The following is a 26,139-nucleotide window of genomic DNA, read 5'->3' as shown; positions in this document are numbered from 1 at the left end:
CACCAGCAATGTTCACACACAGGCCAGTTAACGCACGACATGCTAGTGTGCACTAGAATTTATACCCCTCTGGTGTGGACTAATGCATTGCGTAGGTATGCCCAAAGATGCCACCTAACTCAAACTAGAGATTTTTATGTGTGGATGGGAGTGGGGTTAGGGACAAAACTTAAATATATCTTGAGCTAACAATAAAGCCATACATGTGCCCATGATTTCAAGTAAAAGGCCTGTTGCATGTTAGTGTAATTTTATAAAAAGAAAAAAGAAAAAAACTACCACTAGCATTCTAATCAAGGGAATACAAAAAAAGATTAGGCGTTTCTATAAAGTCTGCAATACAGTTCTGTCTCCTATATCAGCTCAAGTAGTTTTAAGACGACAGAAAACATGTGAACATAAAAATTTGCTTTCAAAGTCAACAGTACTTGCAATATGGAAAGCTTCACATTAGTAAAATCATTCTCATTCTTGAACTTCGCCAATCTGTGTGTTGAAGGAGGCACCACAAAAACAGATAAGAACTCTTTTTGGTATTTCTTCCTAAACGAGTCTTCTTATTCCAGCATGTGCTGTATTTGGTCAAGGTGGGACTGCTGCCTGACCCAGTAGCTGAACAGGTAATCTTTTGAAACACATAAATCTAATGTATTCTCCCTTCAAAAAACAAGGATTAAAATAAACATAGCATGTTTGTGTGCACAAGGGATGTTTTTTGCCCGAAAAATAAGATTGCTGTTCATCTGCAGAATTGTTGTTAGACACATTAACAAGTGTTATAAAAAACCCATACTCTTATGTCATTAAGAAAAATGAGCATTCAATTTCAAAGCCAAAGCACCTTTTATGAACTGACACAGATGAAACTTAGCATGCTTTATCATCAGTTTTTAATAACAATATGGTCACAAATGGCAAAGAGCCTTTTAATTTCACTGCATTTGTTCTGCAGTGAGCAAGAAATCCCTCTTTATGAATATGCTAGTGTTGAATCCAGGATCCAACAATTAAAATTTTTTCACTACTTTAAAAAAAATCTTCAGAATTAAGCTAAGAAATTAAATCTACAAACTCAATCATATGATCTCTTTATGAGGAAAAAGGATCTCAGACTTTTGTGGAGTTGAAAAGGAGACAGTATAAACCAAAATTTCTGCAGACTATTGCAGAACAAAAAAAGCCACAAAGTCATTATTAGTTTTAACTTGATCAGTTAATGAAAATCTCAGATAGAGTCACAGCAGTCATGGAAAAAAATGTCAAAGTACAGCTTTGATCAGAAAATGACTGACTATGTAAAAATGCATCTTGTTCAGACTTGCTCAACCTAACGATACAATACAAAGTTTATTGCAGTACTTCCCCTCCCCCTATTAACAGGGCAAAAGGTATGAAGCCACATTAACCTTCAATTAATTTCTTTATGCCAGGATGGATCATCATCTTCTGGTCTGACCTTCCTGTATAACACAGGCTGAAGAACTTCACCCAGTAATTCCAACATCACAAGCCTTTATCTCATGGTTGAACTAGAGCATGCTTTCTGGAAAGACACCTGATTTTGATTTTAAGATTCTATGATGGACAATCCAGCACATTCCTTGTCAAACTATTCCAATGGTTAATTACTGCTGCTTAAAATTTGTGCATTATCTCTAGCCCGAATTAACCTAGCATCAGCCTCTGGCTGCTGGATATTATTATACCTTTCTTTGCTACATTAAAGAGACCAATACAGAAACCTTCTCCCTATATAGATATTTAAGTCTGTTATATTTTGCTGATCTCATTCTGATTAATTAGGATTTGTTAAAATGCCAAAGTTAACTTGAAGTCTAGACAATTTTAAGAGTTTTTTAAAAGTAGTTAACAGCAACTATACGTGTTCCTGATCACAATCATATCTATTTTGCCTCCCTCCAAAGGAAGTGTTTCTGTTCCCTATTGCTGTGTGAAAGACCCTGGCAAACAAAAGGATTACCGACTATACAGGAACAAATGTGTCATTGACTACACAGAGTGCTGTCAAATGAAGCCAACTGAAAAAATAAGAGAAAGTAATTTCTCTATCTAATCTCTTTCAGTGACAGTCATCATATATGATCAACACCCTGATGTGGTAAAACTTTCAGACAAAAGTGTTATTTTTAGTGTGACTGTGTCTCCAAGTTCAAAATGCAAAATGTATGTGTACACTGAGGAAGCTCGATATAAAAAGAGCTAAGCCACAAACATGGAACACAATTCAAGAGTCACTTTCCAGAACAAAACTTTTCATAACTTTTTTTCTTTTTGAGGAGTGGTGAAAATCCCACGCTAGGAGAAAAGCGTGGGGGTGGGGGAGAACTGCCTTCGCCACCCTGCTCTAACCATTTGCTTCCCTTAAATAGTCTTTTTTCCTTTTTTTCCTGACCTAGTTCAGGTAACACCACCACCACCACCACCCCCGCCCCCCAGGAGGGAGAAGTATTTCGCATTAGCTCGTGTTTGCGGGGACACAGGAACGGCGAGCGGCAGAGCGGCTCCCGTGCACTGACAGCGCCCAACACGACTTGCCCTTGTCTACACTGACCAGAGCCAATCGCCCCCAAACTGGGCACCGTGGAGCATTTCCGCACCTGCGCCCAGGCCAGTGGCACCGATCGGGGGCGAGTCGGCAGAGCCCCGGCACCGCCGCGCGGGCAAAGCGGAGCCGGGAGGTGCAGGAGCACCTGAGCCCACCGGGACCGCACCCCTTCCGCGGGGGCGTTGGGGGCACAGACGCTCCCGCCAGACCGGGCCGGGGGCTCCGCGGGCCGAGCTGCCCCCGTAGCCGGGAAGGGGCTTGGGCGCCCCCGGAGCGGAGCGCTCTGCCGGGCGGCCCGTCGCTTACCTGCCGAGCTCCCTGCCGGGGCTGAGGCTGTAGCGCTCCTGGAAGGGCTCGGTGCGGATCGCGGTGCGGATCTCGCTCAGGAACCCGCCTCGCCGGCGGCCCCGGCCACAGGGAGGCTGCGGCGGTGGCGCCCGGCTCCCGCGGGAGCGGCCAGGCGGGGGCTTTTCCTCGGGGCTCATGGCGGGGTCGGGGCACGAGCGCAGCCCTTGTCCTGGCGGGTAGCAGTCGAGGCGCGAGCCAGCAGCACCCGAGCCCTGGAGCCGAGCGGGCAGCTGTGCAAGCTGCCAGGCGGGCCACACGCGCCGATCCGAAAGGAGGGGGCGGGGCGGGGCGAGACCCCGCCCCTCTCCGCCTCACCTTTGCTAGAGGGGGCGTGGCTGCCGCGATGCCAAAAAAAAAAAAAAGCGGCAGGGCTGAAGTGGTGGTTGGCGGCGCCACCTGCCGGGCGTCGCACGTGCCGCCTCTACTCGGAGTGAGGGGGGGAGTGTGTTTATGCGCGTGCGCGTGCCGAGCCTGGAGGCCGGCTGTCGGCCCGAGCCCAGGCTGGCAGAGCCCTGGGCTCCCGCGTGCACCTGCTGGGCTCATGGCGTTCACGCAAGGGACACAATAAGAGCAAACGAGAATCCTCCGTTTCCCCCAAGCAGCTGCCACCCGTTCCTGCACAAGCTGCTTCCCTGGCACAGCAGCACGTGCACGAAGGAGATGCAGTCACAGTGCTGCTAATTGCGCCTGTTAAAAGTCCTGGTGTCCTCTCCTGCCCCTCATAGCCAGATCCCCAAATCCTCAACTGATTGAAACGTCACAAAGTTGAAAACTATAATAAAATTCAGGTTCTTATTGTCTTCTGCTTTTTGATACTTAGCCTTCATGGTTGCTGAGAAAGGCTTGAAAACATGAAGTCTAGAAATCACGGGACTCCAGGAGCTGAGGTTTTAAGCAAAGCACCAAATATTGCAAGACTAGGGATAAAATCAAGAGGCTGGTGGTGCTGGAAATGTTACTCCATGCTGAGCACTCCAGGCTATGTGTGTACCTATGGAATGTGCACTCCTGTGTGTGTGTGTTTATAAAAAACAGGGCTTGTATCTTGGCCAAAAATACCAAGCCAGAACTGTATTGAAAATAAATAAGCCAGCCCATTCCTCTTTGCATGATAACATTGTTAAGAACTGTAATTCAGCAACATAATGCTTGCTATAAGTGAGGGTCAAACTGAGGTCAATAGGCCAAATACAGCCCATGCAATTCTTTAATGCTACTCTAATATAAAGGAGCAGCTCACAGCGTATGTGAATTCTAGCACTCACTGTAGCCTGTCTGCTTGGATTAAGGCAGAATATCACATTACTACTGCTAAATATTAATTACAGTAGCACCTACAGATATTACTTAAACTGTACAAGTGCATAATAGGAAACAAGGCCCCAAAAAGCTTATAGACTAAATTAGACAAGCCATCTCCCATCTTCCTTGGATGCCAGTTTGACCCGGGCAGCAGAGCTACCTCAATCAGCTTTTTGCTGGTGGAGAGATATCCTGCACAGGCATAAAGTGGACTTCATCAATTGGAGTACGTGCTCCAGCAGAAACAGAAGGGGATCAGAGATTTAAAAAATATATATATTAGAATCATGGAAAGACTTCCATACACTGAGTGACTGAAAACATTAGGACTGTTTAAAAAGATGTGATACAGATATATCAAACTGGCTAGTAAAGGCAATTTGAGTGCTTCTACTTCACCTCACAGTACGAAGACAAGGGTACAGCCAATTATACTGAAAGGCAATACATTACAATAAATATTAATATTAAATACTTTTTCCTCATGATACAATCCATGATTAACTTGATACAGTAATACATCTTTGAAACAAAGAGTTTAACAGGCTTTTTAAAAAAGAATTAGATATTGATATGGATAATGAGTACATATATAGTTACATTAAATAGGATAAAAAATATAGGGGTTATGAACCTTTTTCCAGCTATTAGCAAACCGCTGACTTCTGGGGTTAGGCAAATATTTTTGCTATGGCCAGGTTATTCCATAATCATTCATTATGGGTTTCTTGCACTTTCCTGTGAAGCTTTTGGTTACTGTATATTGTAGAACACTGGACAAGAAGGACTACTGGACTGATCTGGAAAGGGAATTTCTATGCTCCTAAATATGTTCTAACTTGGTAGGGCAGTCCCCGTTCACTGTCTAGTTCTATAGAAACTGGAGTTTTCTCCTGGAGGGAAGTGTGGTTGTCTAGTAAGTAAGAAATGGAGTATGATTGGAAGAAGTTAGAGGAATGGTCATTTTTAGCCTACCTAACGACTCCTAAGTGCTACAATTTCACTTTAGTTACTTCTGTGACACTACCATTTAAAATAGACACTGCTAAAGCATTTGTCTCTGTTAAATGCACAGAGGCACCCTTTGCTAGTCCCTGCCAATATCCAGAGCCTGCAGCAAAAAAGATTAATGAGGTAATGGCCCCTCATATAGGAAAAGATTCTAAACCACCCAATCATTGATCAATGATGATTCAAGAGTGAGTGAGCAAATTGATGACTGAGTAGTTTTGCAAATGCCAAGTCAGAGTTGCAAAATAAAATAGTTTAAAAATAAATTACAAAAACAACATATAAAAAAATCAAAAAGCAACAGAAATCAGAGCTGTATTAGAGACTGACATTTTCAGTGCATATCTTACACAGAAGTTTGTGTAAGTGGTAATTGGGGTAGAATATTATTATTAAGCAATAAAAACTAGGAGTTAACTATTAGTTTGGAAGTTGTTAAGGTTGAAAGTACACATTAAGGGTGTTAACTAACATCTAGACAATGTGGTGTTATTTCCCCGAAATACTTGTGCCTCAAAACCATGTACGTCTAGAAATGAATGGTTAATTCTTGCTATATGTTCCTTCTTTACTTATTGTCACCTCAGGCAGGTTGCAGTTTCCTAGAAAACAGGGTCCTAGACCATTTAAGGTCCCAAAGATCACAATCAACCCCTCCAATTGCACCCAAAAGCTAATAGGTAGCCAGTGTTGAGCAGGAAAGTACCAGTGTAATAGGTTCATTCCACCTAATTTCTGGAGACAAGTGGCTGCATTCCACTCCAGAACATGAAAGCATCATCTCTTCAATGGTAGAGCTAAATGGAGCATATTACAGCACATATGGCCAAGGTGGGCTGCATAGGGCAGACAGGGTCCACATTGATCCTTTTCTAATGTACAGTAAATTGTATATTCCACCCTACCTTCCTTGTCCAACATGTCCTTTGCAGGCAGGATCTAGTGTGAGCTATGTTGACACCTTTTTTCACTATTGATGCAGCGGGTAGAAATTAGAGTTGAATATGTCCCAACTATACTCTTTAATAGTCAGTTCACTAATATTCTTTATTTCCAAATATCTGTTATTAAATTATCTATAGTATTTTTAGGATAACCAATACCCATGAAACTAGTTAGCCAACTCTGTTTACATACACATCCCAGCCTTGTTTTCCATCGTATCAGTAGATCTGCTGTTTATATTTTGTCTTTCATCCTGAAAGATCTCAAATACTTTACAGATGTAAACAGTTACATACTACATACAATTATCAATTCGTCAGTCATTGAAATGCAGCCATATTTGGAGTGAAAACGAGCCCAAAACAGCAGTTGTCCAGTAGTTCACAGAACATCACAAAACAATTTAGAACAGGAAGTGAATACATGTGTTTTCTAAATGGAACTGCAAGGGAAATGTAGGTAAGCAAAATACAATTACCTCAATTGTAATCTGCCCAGAGGAGTAGGGTCAATATTCGTCCTCTCACAAATGCAGTGGGTTCTTTCAGAACTTCTGTTCTATATAGTACAAAACACAGGTGTGTGTTTTTTTCTGTATATGCTGTTTCATATGGGTAGTTACAGGAGTGCTGGAATAATTTTTATAGTGGGGGGTGCTGAGAACTATTGAACCAAATGGTAAACCCTGTATACAATGGAAAGCCTTCAAGCCAGCGGCGTGCTGCAGCGCCCCCCACACCCATAGTTCCAGCACCTATGTGTCGTTACAGATATTATGATACATACACCAATATATATAGTTTTTCATAGTTTGACTCAGACTGTTTCTTCCAGTTTCTTCCAATCAGAAAACCTCAGAGTTCTTTCATAAACCTATACAATACATCCTAATGTGTAAATTCCAGTTCCTGCCATTCTTTAATTTGGTTATCTCTTTCTCCACCATATGGTAGGAAAGGCCTAAAGAAGGCTGTTTGAAGTTCATTGTTTTAAAGTAACAGAAAGATGGATTTGCTGCATCATTAATCAGAATTACCTGCTGAATAGAAAGGCAGTGAACAGAAGAACCATTTTGTTTAACTGTCTTGTGGACTGACTAAGTCAATTTGCCTTCCACTTCACTACACAATAGCTCTAGCAACTGGCATATATTGTAGATGGCTCAGCCATGACGTACTACTATAGAGTATATAACTGCACTGTAGCGTATAAGTGAAATTCACCCTTGTGCAGAGGGCCAGCATAAGGTCTGTATGCCACTTTAGTCTCACTTAAGTATTAAAAAATAGGGCTTATGTGGCATGCAAATAGTGTAGAATAAATAAGCTTTGGCTGGCCATCCTTGCAGGGGTCAATTTCAGCCTGTGTGAACACAGCTTCATCCATTTAGAAGTTAACTAATAGATATATTTAGATTGATTACAGTTACTGCACAGTGAGAAAGTTTGTGTGTGATTCCTCTCTTTTTTTTGCTTCTGTTAGTCTTTAGCCACATATAATTTAGAGGAGAGCTCTTGTTATGCTCAGTTACACTCATTCGTTTCTGCTGGTATCATTAGTGTCTCATGGTTCAACATTTTTTCCCTTTCAGAGTAGGATGTTCTAGGAATTCATTCTTTTTTATGAGATGTACTTGGCCTGCAAGCAATAGAGAATGAAGTGGAGTGGAGGATAATGCCTCTCGGGCTTTGTTTAGGAGAATGTCCTTTTAGATTTATGTCTGCATGCACCGAAGTGAAAGCCTGTTTTTAGTCCTGCCCTTAAGAAGTGGATCAAGCAATATTGTATAGTAACATAGAATTTGCCTGATTAGATCAGACCACTGGTCCTTCCAGTCTGGTAGACTAATTCTTCAGATGAGGGTATCCTCCTCTGTCAGTATTGAACATCTTCAATTGAACAGTGTGTGAAAGAAATAATTCCTTCTCTGACCAATGTGGTGATCAGTTTATACCTGAAGCATATTTGAATATCCTTTATTCTAGCATATATAACTCAGCATGTTATTTAGATGTTAATAAAATTCATTCTTTAATCTAGTGATAGTACTGTATGTAACACAGTATGTTCTTCTGCAACTATAAATTCGAGTCTGACTACATGCTGTATGAAGAAGTGTTTTCTTTTATTTCTCCTAACCTGAGGTACCTCAGCCATGTACTCTTGAATTCATCTTGTCAACATGTAAGGCCTGAGTTCCAAAACTCCCACTAAATTCAGGTGGAACTGTGCATGCTCATCACATTTGAAAATCAGTTCTGCATCATGATGATGTGGGATTTTTTTTGTTTTGTTTTTTGTTGAAATTGAGCTGATTCATTAGTCTGAGGACAGCAGGGAAACTAGGTTTCTTATCAGCTACAACTGTAGCAATGTTGTCAGTCTTCTCATTCACTTTTCAGTTTAAACAAAGATGCACAGATCCATTAAGTGGCAGCATTAGGCACATATTTGCATCATTATTGCCAGCTTCCTGAATTACTATTTGACGTGCGTGGAAGCTTTTATCTAAACTGCCACTCATTTGGCACAGCATTTGAACTGAATAATTTGTGTAACAGGTGACTAAGCTCGCTGTAGGAAGATCTTATGAACATCCTTTCCTCGGATTCTTCCTATATCTGGACATGGATTGCTATTTGCAGTAGTTGTCACCCAGAATCTGAGTGCTGCACACTAGTTGCAAGTACATGCTGCAAGTAAATGCTACAACAATTGTTTTAATTAATTGTTTGCACTAAATATCTGTTACTAAAAATTTGAGCATTGTTGAATAGGACCACATATAAAAGTCAGTATACCATCTTAATTCAGAGGAAGCACTTGGAATATCTCATTATAGTATACGACTGGATGGAAAAACACTTTCCATTTATATAACTTTATTTATTTTAAGCTTCAAGAGCACGTCTCTTTGAATTTATAGTCACCTAATTCAATGTCCAAAAAGTAATAAAATCTTATTCTTCATAGCTAGGTTGATGGCTTAGCAAGGAATTTTTTCCCCCATATACAACATTACACAATTTGGGAACTAGAGACGGATATCACATTCCTCTGCAACATCAGGCATAGATCACAGCCAGATGCAGGATGCTGGATACAATAGAGCACTGATTCGATCAAGTAAGGCAAATCCTATGGTCCTAGAGGTGAACTGATTTCATCACCAGTTGTAAGGCTTATTTTCAAAAGAGAAAACAGACTGATCAGAAAAGTTGTCCTTTTTTCAGTGCTTGTCCTCAGCAGTGTTCTAGAAATACAAACACACTAACAAGTTACAGAGTTGTCAATAAAAGGCCATGTAAGATATACTAAAATCAAATCACAGCTTGTACCCAAAATCTCACAGAAGATTCCAACGCTGCCACTGCTGCTTTCCTGAAAAGCTGTTATCCAAGTATGATGGTTTTAGGAAGCATGATAATTTATACTACTTTAGCTAAAGATTGGTGGTAAATGATGTTAAAAAAAATTAAAATAATTTATATCAGCAATTCTCAGACTATGAGCTGCAGCCCATTCTTGAAATAGACTGAACTAGTGTGCTCCAATACAGTGTACAATTTAATTTTTTTTTTCATTGCCCCTGCCTCGTTTCATTAGCAGGGTCACTGTTCAGGGCATCAAACAATTCATACAAGAGCCTGGAAAAGCAGTCGTTTGTTTTCATGTAATAAAAAGATAAAAGGTCAAGGTGTATCCACAAAGTGCTTGCTTTTCACAAAAACAGAAGAGTGATTTTTTTTGTGGGCACTAAGAATTATCTCACACAGCTCTAGTGTTTTGTGGCTTAAAGCTATAAAACTTTAGATAAAAATTCCTGCAGTCTAATCCCTCCTATAAGATGTTATCATGTGAAACCCTAAAACTGATAATTTGCAAAAATCACTGAAGGCTATTTGCAGTCTTGATGTGCTCTCTGAAGGCTTCTGTTGTATTTAACCTAAACAAGCTGTCACAGAACACTATGGGCCTGATTTTCATTTACACTGAAACCGAGCAGTGTAGAGACCTTAGTGTAAAAGTGTGGCAGGAGCTCCAGTCCAGGGCTTTCTCTAGTTGATGTCACCATTTACCACAGGCCCAGCAATTGTTAAGAAATCAACATTTACCCACGGATCAGACAGTGCTATCTAGTAGTCACATTTTATCATCATATTTGTCAGCATACTTTCTAAAAAATAAAACAAACTTTTGTACTATCAGGCTGGGGCTGGCCCTAGGATGGTGCTTTTGGAATATGGGTCCCTGTCTGCATACACTCAAGGGCACGTGTCTAGGCATTGAAGCTGCTGCCAATCCACAGTCATTTCTGTACTTTCACTTTTTGGTGCTATGCATGTGGGGATCTGAGATAATACACAAGCCCTGAGAGACTGTGCAATGCAGACATCAGGCCAGATCCAATGCTGGTGTGTGCAAACACAACTCCTCAAGTCAATGGAGTGCCACCAGGTATGAATTTACCCCATTATAGTAAAATGCATCTTGCTCAAAAGAAACTATTTTTAATAAACAGTACACATGATGCCATAACAAAGTGATTTTATTGACATTCCTGTATAGTGATATGATTGAATAGAAAGCGCAGCCTGAGTATCATGTGACATTTTTCTGTCAATATAAGCAAAAATCAGTCCAATAACAAGGACTTTTACTGCTATTGACTTGTATGAAGTCTTTAACAAACCAATAACAGACATTTCTTTTAGATAAATTGGAAGCTGCAGGGAATTTGGCTACTGGTACAATATTTACTATCCCTAGTACCTACTATCTACAGGCATCTGTTTGTCTGCTAGAACAAAGGGACTACATGACTCATTAGGGACAAAGTAACAATCCAATATTTTGGATCTTGTCATAGATGGAAAACTTATCCCAGATTTGTAGTATATTGCAGTCATTTTTAATAACAAACTCTGAGGTAAAGCAATAATAATAATAAGCACCACATTTGTTTTAGAAAGGTTTGTTGGTCTGCATGTGAGTGAAAGTGTTTAATCTTCACTGGGAAGCCCTGTTCATGTTGCTATGAAGACAGGCTGAACATTCATGATTTTAACATAAATTAATCAAAGAATTCTAAAGCCAAATTCATCCGGCTGGAAACCCATCTATATCAGCAGGATTAACATCAGGGATGAATTTAACCCGCCAGGTAATATCTATTTATGCAAGTGTATATATACATATGAAAATAATGAAAACTTTTTTTATTTTTTGCTCAAAGGTCTTAGCTGACTGCTCCTCCAAATTATGACCTTTTCTCTACTCCCTATCCCACCTGGTGTGATGATTTCAATCTCCAACTTTTTCCAACTGGGGCTATGTCAAACATTTATTACGATGAAACCCAAAAAAACAAAACAGTCTGGGTTTCAGGTTAGGCTGCAAATTCACAATTCGACCACAGTTAATTGAAATTTCATATGCACTTGAGCAAACTGAGGAACATTTATATTTTCTCATCATAACTTTACAAAACTCATGGTTTCTATGCAAAACTAAATGTAGCCTGGCCTATTTGCTTTCAGTTTTGGGGTGCCTTTGGACCCCAGAACTGAAAAGACTGTCATTTAGAAAATGTATCTGCTTTTCTGTTCTTTCCTTCTCGCAGCCTAAAATCTGTGTATTGATACCAATATCTTATTATAGCATAATGATAGAACACAACATTTTAAGAAGGGAATTGGGGTGAGAGGAATTGAATGGGTTATGATTGTTCTGTGCATCTTTAATCTGCTTCACAGTAGTCTTCCTTGTGGAAAACCTTTTATTCCTTCCTGGGGAAGGGCTGAGAAAAAATGGCTCTCATGAATAATCCAAATTTTAACGATTAATGTGCAGATCTGTGGAGAGATCAGAATTCTCTCTCATTTATAGATAAGTAGTGGAATTTGAATAGAAGAACATGGGAAAACAGTTCCTCTTGTGTATGTATTTTTGAAAAAAAAAGGGATCAATAAATGGATAAGACAGAATGAATAGGGTATTCCTGTTGTGAGATGTTAACTATGCAAACCATCATAAGGAATGATATCCCAGAGATGTCAATGTGTGAAAATTACTTGAGAGGACTTTATCAGGGGAAGAGAGTTAAAAAGATAGAATCAGATGAAGTTTCTGGAGGGGGAAAAAAAGGATAAAATATGGTGTTTTTTTTCCCCGTTTCAATGTGTTAGTGACAAGTCTAGCAAAAGCATGTATAGAAGGATTATGAGGACATTCAGAAAAAGAGTCATTTGGTTTCCCCTACTATTATTTTTGATCCAAGAATATGCACGGTGTTTCCATTTTGATGCTATCAGAATCATCTGAGAAAACAGCTTTTTTGAAATATTTCCATGCCATGCACTTGCAGGAGTGCTTTTGCCAGAGATTTTGATGGAAAAGAAGCTGGCCATGCCATATATTTTCTTTATCCAGAACACCAAGTTGCTTGACATGATAACTGTCAAGTATGTAGATGCCTACAGCCTAGTCTAACCCCTAGCATATGGCCCATGTTAGAACCTGATCTGAAGAAGGAATTCAGGAGCGAGTCTTTCTTGTTTCAGTCTGGGGCTAGATGCTGTCTGTGCAAATACAAATGTCTTTCATTATGCTACAAAAAATAGTTTATTTTTTTTAATAAAATACAGCTCTGAAATATTTTAATATTTTCAAAAATTCTAACTATACAGTTATTTAAAGGCTAGAAATCTCCCTCCCCCTTTTTTTTTTTATATTAGCGAGACAGCTCTTGATGCACAGTTTTCTTTCACCAACCTGGGACCAACCAGATGGATACTTGTCTTTGTTTCTTTTCTTGTATTGTTGAACATAATGCATGAAGATAATGCATGTTATTTTGTAATGACTCTGTCAGGGATGAAACAGGAATCTTGCACAAAAAATTGACCTTTGGGACCCAACTTATGAGATGCTCCTACTGAATGGGGTTGAGGTTGCTGAGCACACTGCAGCATCAGAGCCAGAGCCTTTGGGGCAATCCTGATATAATGGACTCTCATATAATTCACCCTGATGTAACAGATGCATAAAAAAGCAGGTTACACAATTATTGTGAACGATAACACCCACAGTATACAGCTATATAACTGAGAGCTCTTTGGGACCAACGCTGTGTTTTTACACGAGTGTACAGTGCCTAGCACAATGAGGCCCTGATTCATAGTTGGGGTCCCTAGTGGCTACCATAAGACACATATATAAATAAATAATTTAATAAAATAAATAACAATGTGTATTCTAAAATAAAGACTTAAAAGAAACACAAAATAAAAATACTGTTAAATGGCCATCAAATATCAGTGACGTAGAATTAATGGAGCACTTTAAAAATCCATATTCTGATCAAACCAAAATATCGTATTTCTGCTTAGAAGCATGTCGTTACCTGTCACTATTAAGACATGCACTAAACTTTAAAATCAAGAAGAAAATCATTCAAAAATATTAGAAAAAACAATCATATACACATTAACGTATTAATAGCTAAATATGTTGGTCAGTAAAAACGCATGGAAAGGCTGGGCCTACGTTCTTTGAAGAGTAGGTTTATAAGAACAGAATGTGTTGGATGTTGAACTAGTCTATAAACTTGACAGCTTTCTGAAGTATAACAACAAAATGAGCATAGTAACAGAGACACAGATGGGTGTGGTATCTGACTGCCATCTTTTTCATGTGAGCTATTGCTCCCATCAAGAAAGAACTACCCTGTATATTTCACTTAGTTTTTGTTATGGGTAGTCTTTGACCCTATTGTGCTCACTTCACATTTTCCCAGTTAAGACAAACACTTTCAATCCACAATTAGTTTTGGAAAACAAGGGCAGCTAAGGTTAAAAGTTGGAGACAACCAGTGTTGTGGGTTTGATTGTAATAGCCTCAGCAATATGTATCAAAGACAAGCATGCTACTGTGTGCCTTGCCTTTCCTGGCTTTGGAGCTGAAAGGTGAAGCCCACAAAATTAAAGAATTTGAGGTCTCAATTAGGCACCAGAAAAGAACTGGATCTTTAATTTGGTGGTACCTAATGAGGCCATGTGGGTCATTGAGCTTCACTCCAAGAAGAAGTGCTACAAATGTTTAAGTAAAAGAGAGATACAATCTCACTGCAGCTTCACATTTAATAGACCTTTGTCTAAACTCTTCTGTGCACAACCAATTCTGAGGCTATGGAGGTTTGCATTTGACAACAAAGGGAAAAAACAACAACCAGAAGTTAGCCCTGCCTGACAAGAAATAAATAGCTTCTGATATAAGGAACGGGAGTGTCTATACTTCTCATTTGTAAGGGGGTGTTTTAAACATCCGATAACAAAGAATCAGTAAACAGAATCCAAAGATATTAACAAGAGCAGAACATTCTTCTTAGTCCCTCTTTCTTTGTCATGTACAATATTTAAGTAAGGGATCCTTGTCCTTTATGCTACATAATGAGACATTCTTCTTGAGTGTGCACAAATTTGTGCTTCTTGTGTGGTAAACATTACAATAGAGATTCCCCTCCAAAAATGTCTGAAATGCAAGTTCTTTCTGGTATGGCAAGTAACCATCCATAGCAACCACTGGAATACTTTGCATTGCATTACAGGTTGTTTTTTTTCTTTTAATGTCTTATCTGCACCATGAGCCTGGGCCAGTTCTGGTTGATGTGGATCTTGAGTCCATGTATAAAAATTTCAGTTTTACTCATAGATATCTCTATGGTGGACGATATGTACAGGAAAAACAAGGATGGATGAAAAAAACGCTTGACCACCTCCCAGTACTGAATTCAACTGGTAAGAAGTAAGATGAACTGTGGATTTGTTTAGAAGACACTGGCATGTAGAAGCTTGAAATGGTTGATGAGGTTATTTATTTTTTAATCAACATAGGTGGAAGTAAACATTTATTAACATTTGGTCAAGTGTAACATAACCTGCATTTGTATTTTCATTATTATTAATGGAGGTATGTGGAGATATACAGAAACCTTGAGACAGTTGTTTTTCTATTGCATACAGGCTAGCAGTCCATTGGAAACTGAGGATGAAAGCATGAAGGTTAGATCTTAGAGGGAGGCAGTTCTTCATGCACAGCTTTTGTCAATCCTGATTTTTGTTTTCAAAAATAAAAACATGGAAAACCAAGATCATATGACGGCGGGGAAGGAAGGTGACATCATCAGCCAAGAAAATACCAGAAGTGCCTGAATTCCATCACTCAAGTCCAAACGTGCTAGTTTCTTCAACAGCTGTCAACAGCTTTTCATACAGCATAGAATAAGATGGGTAGGGTGGAAGATCCAAGCGGTTGAAACACGTGTGTGCCCTGCAAATGGAAGAATGCAGTGTGGTAAGTTTCATTTACTTTTAACCAATATATTAATGAGAAAACACTGCTTATTCTGACAGAAGTTCACTCATGTCCTCTAAATGACTAAAAAGCTTTAATTAAATAAAGCCTGAGTGTTAAAATAAAAGCCCCTAAAATCCAAAGAGCCAGAAGAGATTTTAACAATATACATGCATGAATTTGAACTCTGTATATATACACACAAACTAAACATTAACAGAAAGTATCTGTATGACAGGCTAGATCCTGCATTAGACCCAGATCACGCACTGAGCTCCATGTGGGTGAATCCCCTGTGCAAATGTGGGGTTCACTGTGGAATTAAGGCCTCAGACTTCACACAGAGTAATATTCACTGGTGCCACTTTGGCGGTTTTGTGCTGTTTCAGAAATGCAAAGCAGCTATACCGCTGGTATAAGTGGCTGGTTAAGCTCTGCACTACAGGACAGTTATAAAACGGTTGGAATGTACTGGTAAATTTGGCCCTTTGAGTGGAGTAATAAGACAGGACTGACAACTGTAGGCTCAGAGGGAAAACAGGAAACACTACAAAACCAACTGCTTTGAGTGCCTGAAAGAAGAAAGTCTCTAGAAAGCAGAATGCTGTTTCTGTAACTCACTTCTTATAAGGATGGGTTTTAAATATGATGATGATTATTATTATTTGTATTACTGTAATGTCTTGGAGCCCTAGTCAGGGATGAGGAGCCCATTGATTATAGTCTATCGGTACCTACTTGAGGTATTAATATTTAATAACGGGCTCTACAGTCTAGCAGAGACAGGTACAACATGAGCCAATGGCTCGAAGTTGAAGCTAGACAAATTCAGACTGGAAATAAGGCATATATTTTCAACAGTGACAGTAATTAACCGTTGGAACAATTTACCGAGTGTTATGGTGGATTCTCTGTCACTCGCAATTTTAAAATCAAGACTGGATGTTTGTCTAAAAGATCTGATCTAGGAATTATTTGGGGAAGTTCTGCAGCCTGTGCTGTACAGCAGGTCAGAATCTATGTATTGGGCTAGGCATTGTACAAACACAGAGAAGATGTCCCTCTCACAAAAAATGTACAATTTAAGCCAGTTGATAAGTTTTTCAACAAAATAGGGGACACATTTCCCATGAAAAACGTCCCCATTTTCCAACCACCTCTAGTTTTAAATCATGCTTGAGTTGGGGGAAAGATTTCAGTTTGTATTCTGGCTTTGCTAAATCGTTTACTATTTCCTTTTCTTCTAGTAACCCTGCTGATCAAAAATCCTCAATATTTAAAACACTTTTATGGAAGTAGGAGGAGGCCACTTTTATGGAATAACGGGAGGCTAACTCTAAATTACTAACAAAAATTGTTCCAGTCAGTTCAGCATAAAAATGCTATTTGCTTTTTAGTTTTGAAACACACTGACCTTTACAAATATCCTCAACAGCCTCAAAATGATGCTAATTAGTAATCCATCATGCTGTGCTTAATCTGTCTCTGTAGGGAGTGCACATATATGTCTCCTTTCCCCCCAAAGCCCTAGGCATGGTGATGAGTGTTGTTCATGTCTGGTATTTCATATCCACATCAGGCCAGATCTTCAGCTACTGTAAAATGGCAGAGCTGCAATGAAGCCAATGGAGCTATGGTGATTGATGAGAATCTGGCTTCTGGTATTTTTCGAATCTATTGCCTTGTTTTACTTCCAGCTCTGAGATCTCATTCTTTAATGCATGTTATTTCCTAAGAGCTGAAGCAGAAGAGCCCTTCCTAAAGTAGACTACCTCTTATCCTCTGCTGCTCATTTGTTAGGCCAACTGAAAACACCAGGCTGAAGGCAGATTAGTTGGCATGAGACTTGTAGAACTGAAAGGGGAGATTTATCAAGCACCCATGGTGAATCATTAAAAGCCATCAGGAAATTGAAACAGACAGAGGCATAGTATCCGTTGCACTGCAGCATTTCAATTAGCAGAGCTTTTACTAGTTTTTCTGAATAAAAAATTGTAAACTGGTTATTCTCTGAGAGAGTATGCAATAAAAGCAATTTCCTTTGGAAATGAACTGGGAACATAAAGGAGTTAGAGAAATAAATGAACCTTGATAAAGTCATTATTATAATACATCTCACAAGTTAGTGCATCGTGTGGTGTATGCATTGGAGATGAGTAGTCTTCCACCATTATTTGTGTTCCTCAGCCATACCCACTAAGCCCTACCAATGTGTGTCAACCCTTTTCAGAAGCTAGAAGGTGGTTGAGTTCCCTTGGTCTATTCAGTCACTGGACTCTGCTGAGACTAGTAGCAAAAGTGCTGATTAGTGCTACCTGCAATGGTGTTTACTGTGATATAGAAACCTGTCCACTAGGAACTGGATTGAGATAATCAAACTCATATTAATCAAGCCAGTGAGCAAGCTTCTAATGTTAATGACTTTCAGTCACTCTTCATCTGGGTTAGATTCAGAGCAAAGACCTACTTTTTTTCTTATCACCAGTTCTCCAAAACAAAGACCCTTCAAACTGAAGCCATTATTAACCTTTTGGGTGTCACACATAAAGAGCATTTAGGGGCAGAGAAGAATCTTCTTTGTTTCATTCCTTTACAATTTGAGTGGAGGCAAGGACCTAACATACTATGTGTCCTCAGAGTCATACAAATGGCTCTTCATTGGACATACAAGCAAACATCGGATTATGGGTTTGTACAGGACAAAGGCTTATGTAGAGGAGGACAGCAGGATATAGCAGATCATTACAGGGTCATACAACGGGGGAGAAACTATTGGAGGGAAAAAAGGGAAGGGAACCTCAAAATGTCTGGAGATGTTTGGACATTTATCCAAACAAAACATTTGTACCCTCTAACCCAAAAGTATCTGTCATACAAAAAGATCCCCAAACAACCAAATAAAAAAGAGAAACTCTCAGGCCAACTACCATGCAGGTACCATACATTGCCAAAGGACAAAATATGGGGTTAAATTCTGTTCTATTAATCCATGCAGTCAGCCCAGTTTTACACCAGTGGAACTAAGAAGAAAATTTTTCCATGTGAGCTTCTGCAGTGTTGTAAATGGGCTAGCTATCATTTGCTGTTCTTTGTTGAAAGGGCCAAAGTCTGGGGACAGGCTTGATGTGCTGGGCCCAGGGTGTCAAGTGTCTACTTATGTAATGCAGTGGCAAGTTCTGATTTTTGGTTTAGGGAGAGGGATAGACAGGAGGAAGATAAGTCTTCCCTGTTCCGTCTCGGTATTGCTGACAAGGCATTAGTTTTGCTTCTTGCAGCTGAAAGTTGAAACCCTTTCCTTTTCCAGCTGAACCAAAAGGCATTCAACTCAGCACTTGGGTTGTTTATATTATATGTTATGTGATTCCTAAGCATATAGGTCAATTAAGAGACCAGGGACATTTTCTGTAATGTCGCAGTCCCTTAACTTTGTGCCTAATCCTGGAAGGGGCTGAGCACCTCCTAAGCTGTGCTGAGCAGCCTCTATGGCCACGGATGTCACTGTAATCAGAACATGGCAGGAGAGGTTCAGCATTTTGCAGTATTCGGCCCTTTGTGTGTATTGGAGTGGAAATGTTGCATGAGCAAGGGAAGAAAGAATAGTTACTTTTTGTGAATAGGCTTTCTTCTTTCAGTTAAGCCTCTAGCTTGCCCTGTTAGCCTGTTGACATTTATGAGAGCATGTTCAGCAAGTATGAGGACCCAAACTTGAAAGAGCAGAGTATTTACACCTTTATGAAACTGACTTCTACGCTTTTAGAAGAAAACATAAGATAAAGTAATCTAAACTATGACCTACTTATCATGCTCTTGTCTTGAAGGAAGAAAAACTATCAACTAATAACTTTAAATTTCTTTCTTCTTTGCAGTCTGTAGTTATAACTTCTGGTAGTTTGTGGGGGTCTGAATCTCTAAATCTCTCTTAGTGTCTCCACTGCTACTTCTCTCCTTTTAAATGTCCTCTCTAAAAGTTACATGTAAGCTTTTAAGCTCTTGGCTTTCTTCTTTTGTCACTTCCCTTAATCTTTATAATGCTGACAGCCCAAAGGCAGCAAATGCACACACAACCCTCCGCTGTCAAACTTATGGCTTTAACCCATCAGCTGTAATAAGGCTTGCTTTTTGACAGTACAGTGCCAGAGAGACAGAAATGGGCCACTTGTTCCTCTCACCTTGCTTTTTTCGGGAGAGGTACTAACCCCTAGCCACAATCCTCAAATCTCTCAGGTCTTCCATACAAATATCTACTTTTGTTCCTCTTTGTTTGTGAAGGGAAACTCTCAGTGGTTCCTCTTGGGAATTTTTTGCTTAACAAGTGATTTGAGGCTCTAAGGTTATATTTCTGCTGTCTTCAGCAAAAATGGTTTATGCTTCCTTTACAGAAGGACCAGTTTTCCAAGGGTCACACATCTGAATCAGTTTATGCCTTGGATATTTGACTATCCTGGTAACATTTTATTGTCAGCATGACATTTTGACAAACATATACATAATGAGAATATAAAGAATAACAATATAGGAACTATACTTTGAATAGGAGAATTATATTATATCCCATAATCATCTCCCTTAGACTGAACTGTAATAGGGCAATTAGGAGAGATGAAGGGACTCAAGAAGGAAAGAGAGGGGAGGAGGATGAGGAGAAGGCTCAAGGATTAAAAAAACAACAAAACAAGCAAAACGAACACACACACCACTAGGAAAGGGGGAAATGATGAATTTATATTCTGTTATTTGTACACCCAGAACCTTAATTGTTATATGGCAGTTCTGGATATGATGATGATAGGTGCCTAATAAATATCTTAGGACCAAGATCAAATATTTATCGATAATCTGCATATGTTAACTGCAGACAATATGCTGGTATTTATAAATTACTTTGTAGAACTAAAATCACTTTCCAGGGAAAGTCAGCTAATTCTCTATATTGATTGAGAAAGTAAAGGCCTTTTAGGTACAGATTATTTGCAATTCTTATTGAAATTGCTGGGCCAAATCCTGGTGTCCTTATTTGATTTTTACCTAGGCAGAACTCTCCTTCAAGCCAATGAGAGTTTTGCCTGACTGTGAAGGAGAAACAGAGTAAGGATTTCAGGATGTCCCCCAATGGGAGGTATAGGTGTTCAGCACTTCTCAGGATCAAGCTCTTAGCAGAGGGCATTGTCTTCTCATATAGCTGTAACAGAATGTTTTTCCCTCTCTTTGCACACACTTTTCAGGTGAAGTTGTTTCCTTAGTTTTAGACACAGCTACATGATTTAATATAAGGTTTGGGGTTTTTTTGGTATTCATTAAAATATGGAGGGGAATTAAGGTCAAGTTCTTGGGAGACTGAGGGAGTTGGCTGAGAGCCAAAAATCTGCATGACACAAGATAAGAGCTTCCCCTGCTTCAACAAGGCTATAGATGGGAAGAAGTTTTCTCAGATCTTCTTCCAGCTATAAACCCAAACAGTAGAACGATCTTTCCCCCATGAGAAACTTACTAAAAACCAAGCACTGGGAGTCAATGTATAACTGCTGCATTTCAAAGGGGAGTCTTCCATATTAAACAGGGAGAGTAAACCTGGGGCCTGAAGAACAGAAACCAGCATAAATAACATTAAGTGCCTGGACTCTGTTACCTAGTTTGTAGTATCTCATTTGATTCGCTACAGCAGTCTGGAGGAAAAAACAAACGGTAGTTTTACATTGACAGAGTCCTGTAGGAGTTAGACACACTCTGGCTGGATACTGCTGCAGAGTCACGTTCTTGTGGTCTGGGAGTAAAGCAATATCTCTGAGCTGTTTTCTGCTTTGGCTGCCTTTATTCTAATGTGTACACATGATACATAGATGTAGATTAGAATAAAATAACCTATGTCTCATTTCCCATGCATAATGGAAATAATCCACTTGTTGGGTCTGATATTCCTTATGCCAGCGTTTCCCACCAGTGTTACTCTGTTGACTTCAGTGGATTTATTCCTGATTTACACCAGCATAAGTGAGGTTAGAATAAAGCTCCTGGAGTCCAAATCTTCCAAACCACTCTAAAGTCATAACTATTGTTGATAGGTGTAAACCTGGAGCTGGAGGTGTAATTTCCATCTTGAGAATACATATCCATGCTAGCTCTAATTGAGTACCGCACTAAAAATAGAAGTGTACCCATGACGATGTGAGAGGCTAGGCACCCTGAATACAATCCTGTCCAAGATGTTAGGCTGTGTCTACACTTAAACTGCTAGACTGGCCCAGCTGCAGTGCTGCAGCTTCGTCGCTGTAGCACGTCTGAGTAGGCACTCACTACAGCAACAGGAGGGGTTTTCCCATCACTGTAGTTAATCCACCTCCCCAACAGGCAGTAACTAGATCAATGGAAGAATTCTTCTGTCAGCCTACACTGGGGGTCAGGTCTGAATACCTATGTCTCCTGGGAGAGAGCAGGGATTTTTCACATCCCTGAGAGAAGTAGCTACGCTGATGTAAGTTTTCAACATAGATCACCCTCTGGTATGTACTTGGGTGGATGGCCCCTCCTGCCGTGGCAGTTACACGGCTATTTCCAGAAAGCCCTATCATGAGTGCTATGTATTAATAGTAGTACTATTACAAGTATCATTTCACCTCAGAAATTCACACCATGTGTCTTTGCTGGTAGTGCTGCACATTGTGGCAAGTGTTAGGCATTACTACATCTGTATTCATTGGTAAACAAAACAGGAGCGATTGCACACTGCATCACTAAAGCATAAGGACAATGTGTATGGAAGAGTCACACATCTAAAACAGGAGAAGGAAGAAGAGATCGAAAAGGGAGCCCTGGGTTCTTACAAAATATTTAAAACTTTTCTTGATACTTTGTAAAACATCTGGAAATGTTCAGACCAGACCTAGCCATTAAAACCCAGCAACCCCACATCCATCTCTGTGCCAGGCCCAGCTGAAGAAGCCAACTGCTTGGAGGTTTATGCAATCTTTGCAGATTTCTATGGCAGAAGAAACAGTCATAATTCTTGGTGGACTGGGACCTAAGAATTTTGTAGCATTCATGAAAAAACTCAAGCCAAAAGTTAGGGTCCTAAATCCATATTTGAACATCTAACTGATCTAATCTGATTACTTTCAGGGCACATAGAAAGGGTTATCTATTTCCCCCATGCATTAGAAAATGGGGGAGGGGAATAAGTGCAAATGTAGAGGTGGGGAATTGTTTGAGCGGGAGGAGGATCTGTAGTGAGTTACCTTACATTGGTACACTTAGTGTGCATTTTTAAATTATGCCCATGTGCCTAGAGGTTATGGTCAGATGCTCTTTAACCTTCTAAACAAATACACAATTAGGCATCTAAATAAAAAGTTCAAGTAAATGTGGATTTAGGAGCTTAATTTTCAGTGTCCAGTTTTTGGCATTTTGGCCCTGGTGTTTTATATATTTCTGACTGCTATATGCACTCAACAGCACTTTACAATTATTAAATAATACAGACGATAGTTCATGGTGAACAATCTGGGTTTTTCTCCCATCAGAAAACGGTTGCTTCGCTTGTCTGGATCACATTGCTCAGAAAGTTCTAGAGGGTTCTGAAGCTCTGACTTGGAGAGAAGGCTTCTTCGGGGGAGAATGAGATCTTGAGTAATTAGTGGATAAACTTAAGGCAGTTAACTTAAATATCTTAAGGCTAACTGAATCTAGGTCATAAGCAATGCCAGGGTTAACACAGAAAGTTAAGCAGAGGAGAAAGAGGCAAATTACCTTATTAGCCCTTGACAGGTCAGTCTGGCATTTCTTATATACACTACAAAACCCGCTCATCTTCACATAGAGAAGTCTAATGTAGAAATGCTGCACAACTTGGAACTTGTATTTTTTGTGATTCTTCGTGTTCACAATCAGGACTGTCCATAACCACCTCTATAGCCCATCTATAGAGGTGGTTATGGACCTCTCAAAGATTTGAAAAAACAAATGGGACTTGCAGAATGCCAGGAAAGTTATTAGACTTGGTCTCTGTCAAACCAAAGTAGGAAGCATGTGATAAAATCAAAGGCTTATCCTTGAAAATGCGTGGTCAGCAGCACCCTCCCAGGCCTGTCTACCCTGTGGATTTGCCCTGATTCCAGCCATCCCTGGCCACCCACCAGAACAGTTGCACTGGACCAAACCCCTAATGCAGATATGGTAAATTGCAGTTGGCAACAGTAGTTTACTGCTGCTTGAAATGGAGTTTGCACCAATACAGCTTACACGGTTGTCTGGTCACTGGTGGATGAAACCAGGGCTAATTCCCAGTGCAGATGAATCTAGGGCTAATTCCCCCAGTTTCCTGAAAGGACTGTATGGAGCACCTCAGCTGTTCTTCACTGGAGATGGTCTCTAATGTATGCAGGTCCCAAGCCATTGAGGGCTTTATAAGGCAAGAACAACACTTTGAATATCCTTCTGGAAATGAATGGAAGCCAGTGTAGATCTTGAAGCACAGGTGAGAGGTCTTCCCTGAATGAGGAATGTTAAGCAAATAGGGCATTTCCTTAGCTGAAATCTCTTAATGGTGGTAAGATGTAGCCTACATAGAGTGCACTCCAGTAGTACAATCTCAAGGAGACAACAGCATGGTTAGACATAGTGACATTCACATTCAAGAAAAGAAGTCACAACCTAGATGGAAGACAGCGTAGTCAGTTGACAGAACACTGATTAGGACTCAGAAGATCCAGGATCTATTCCTGGCCCTGCTATTGGTCTCTTGGGCAAGCCACATCACCTCTCTGTGACTCAGTCTCCCTATCTGTAAAATGAAGATAATGATATTGACCTCCTTTGTGAAGCATTTTGAGATTTACTGATGAAAAGTGCTATATAAGAGTTAGATATTATTGCTATTATTATGGCTGGGCACAAATGGATGCAAATATTCTTGGCCACTGCTGCAGCAGTGAAATCCAACAAGATGTCCAGGCAGTGAATCTATGTCATAAACACCAGACACTTTCCCTAAACCAAGATAATTGCCTCTGCCTTTCTCCCAAAATCTTCCCACAGCCTATATTCATTATTCCAATCTTGTCTGGCGTGAGCCTCAGCAAGTTCTTGAGCAAGCTTCAATCTGTTAGGAACTGGGTAAATCATTCAGCTGCACCTACTGAACCAATTAGAATGGATATATAAATCTGGGTGGTATCATCACATGGACTACAGCCCATTTCCTCACTCAGCTTCCTAATGGTCCCATACACATTAGTATGCAGGTTCAGTGTGCAGGTGGTGGGTGGTTGGTGGCCTCTGATATACAGGAGCTCAGACTAGATGATCTGGTGGTCCCTTATGGCCTTAAACTGTATGAGTCTATGACATGCTGAATAGTGGGATGACAAAATGGAACAAATGAGATCCAGTGGAGGTGTTCAGATCTGAATCCCTATGGGACTTGGGCTAGGAAATGGATATCTCTGGCTGAATCAGAGACACGTTTTGAAATCTCACAAGCTCTGAAATCTCACAAAAAGATTTGGTTTGGATCTGAGGAATTAGCATCCTGACCATTCCCTACTATTTAAAGGACTCCAAATATGAAGGTCTGGTTTCAACCCATCTCTAAATATAAAGGATACCAAAATAAATCACCTTTCACTGAGTTGTAGGTTGTAGATTCAGTGACTGTGTTGTGATCAAGTATCAGAGGGTAGCCGTGTTAGTCTGGATCTGTAAAAGCAGCAAAGAATCCTGTGGCACCTTATAGACTAACAGACGTTTTGGAGCATGAGCTTTCGTGGGTGAATACATGAATGCATGCATCTGAGGAAGTGGGTATTCACCCACGAAAGCTCATGCTCCAAAACATCTGTTAGTCTATAAGGTGCCACAGGATTCTTTGCTGTGTTGTGATGAGACTTGTCCTTTGCTGCTCTTGTATTCACTGTCATTAACTGCCAGAAACACTGAAATGAAGTGTTGTGCTCATCTTCTCCATAACATTTAAGATTTTATTCATAATACAGACATACCTTGGAAGGGATGTTATTTTCCCCCATTTCTCTATACAGAAACGCCGCAGACCATTGCTCCCTCGAAGGGCTGCAAATCCCTCATATGGCACACTAGATGTTCCAGTGACAAACTGCAGGAATCTTAGTCTCTGTTCATTGTTAAATCTCTCCACCGCTGCCCAGAACCACCGTATTACAATATGCCCATCATGGTAACCTGAGAGAGCGAGATTAGAAACATACAAGTTAAGTGGGAACTGGATCTGATGATGTACCATTTCAATACATTTCCACAAAAAAGAAATGTGAGCTATTAGCTTCTCTTGCTACAAGAACTGATCTAATGATTGATGAGCTATGTCTCAGCCCTCTTGTCTTCTCACCTCTGGATAACTTAATACAGCTAACTAATTTGAAACTACAAAATTCCATGTACCTCAAAGCTCGCATTTATAACTCACGTATACAGCCCTTTTCCAAAACATTTTGGCAAATACTATGGTTATCCATGTTAAATATAAATGACTAAAGTTGATATTCTATATGGTTTATGACAGCTTGATGGAAGGCTATATTTCTGATTCCCAAATACAACCAAGACTGGAGAACTGGATAAATTGTTACATCTATAGCAGATAACAT

The 26,139-nt window shown here is 40.0% G+C and overlaps 3 protein-coding genes across 5 annotated transcripts in view; 1 reads left to right on the top strand and 2 right to left on the bottom strand.

The window, feature by feature from the left end:
- LOC115646015 (cytochrome c oxidase assembly factor 1 homolog) overlaps positions 1-1,718 on the top strand; it is a 70,000-nt gene extending 68,282 nt beyond the window's left edge. The window contains exon 7 of the mRNA XM_030551411.1: positions 1,431-1,718. The gene's annotated coding sequence lies outside the window, so the exon portion shown is untranslated. The remainder of the gene's footprint in view (positions 1-1,430) is intronic.
- The window catches only part of STK17A (serine/threonine kinase 17a), a 49,170-nt gene extending 46,027 nt beyond the window's left edge, over positions 1-3,143 (bottom strand). Inside the window, exon 1 of the mRNA XM_030551410.1 lies at positions 2,873-3,143. Within this exon, the coding sequence (XP_030407270.1) occupies positions 2,873-3,051 (179 nt within the window). The 5' untranslated portion in view covers positions 3,052-3,143. The remainder of the gene's footprint in view (positions 1-2,872) is intronic.
- Positions 3,144-15,362: 12,219 nt separating this feature from the next.
- Positions 15,363-26,139, bottom strand: part of HECW1 (HECT, C2 and WW domain containing E3 ubiquitin protein ligase 1) — a 394,082-nt gene continuing 383,305 nt past the window's right edge. For all 3 annotated transcript variants that reach the window (XM_030551407.1, XM_030551408.1, XM_030551409.1), the window contains 2 exons: positions 25,516-25,714; positions 15,363-15,502 (listed from right to left, as the gene is read on the bottom strand). In XM_030551407.1, coding sequence (XP_030407267.1) covers positions 15,391-15,502; positions 25,516-25,714 — 311 coding nt within the window. In that variant the 3' untranslated portion in view covers positions 15,363-15,390. The remainder of the gene's footprint in view (positions 15,503-25,515; positions 25,715-26,139) is intronic.

This window comes from Gopherus evgoodei, chromosome 2 (assembly GCF_007399415.2).
Source record: "Gopherus evgoodei ecotype Sinaloan lineage chromosome 2, rGopEvg1_v1.p, whole genome shotgun sequence".
Classification (NCBI taxonomy): domain Eukaryota; kingdom Metazoa; phylum Chordata; order Testudines; family Testudinidae; genus Gopherus; species Gopherus evgoodei.
This window is presented reverse-complemented; position numbering and strand designations above follow the sequence as displayed.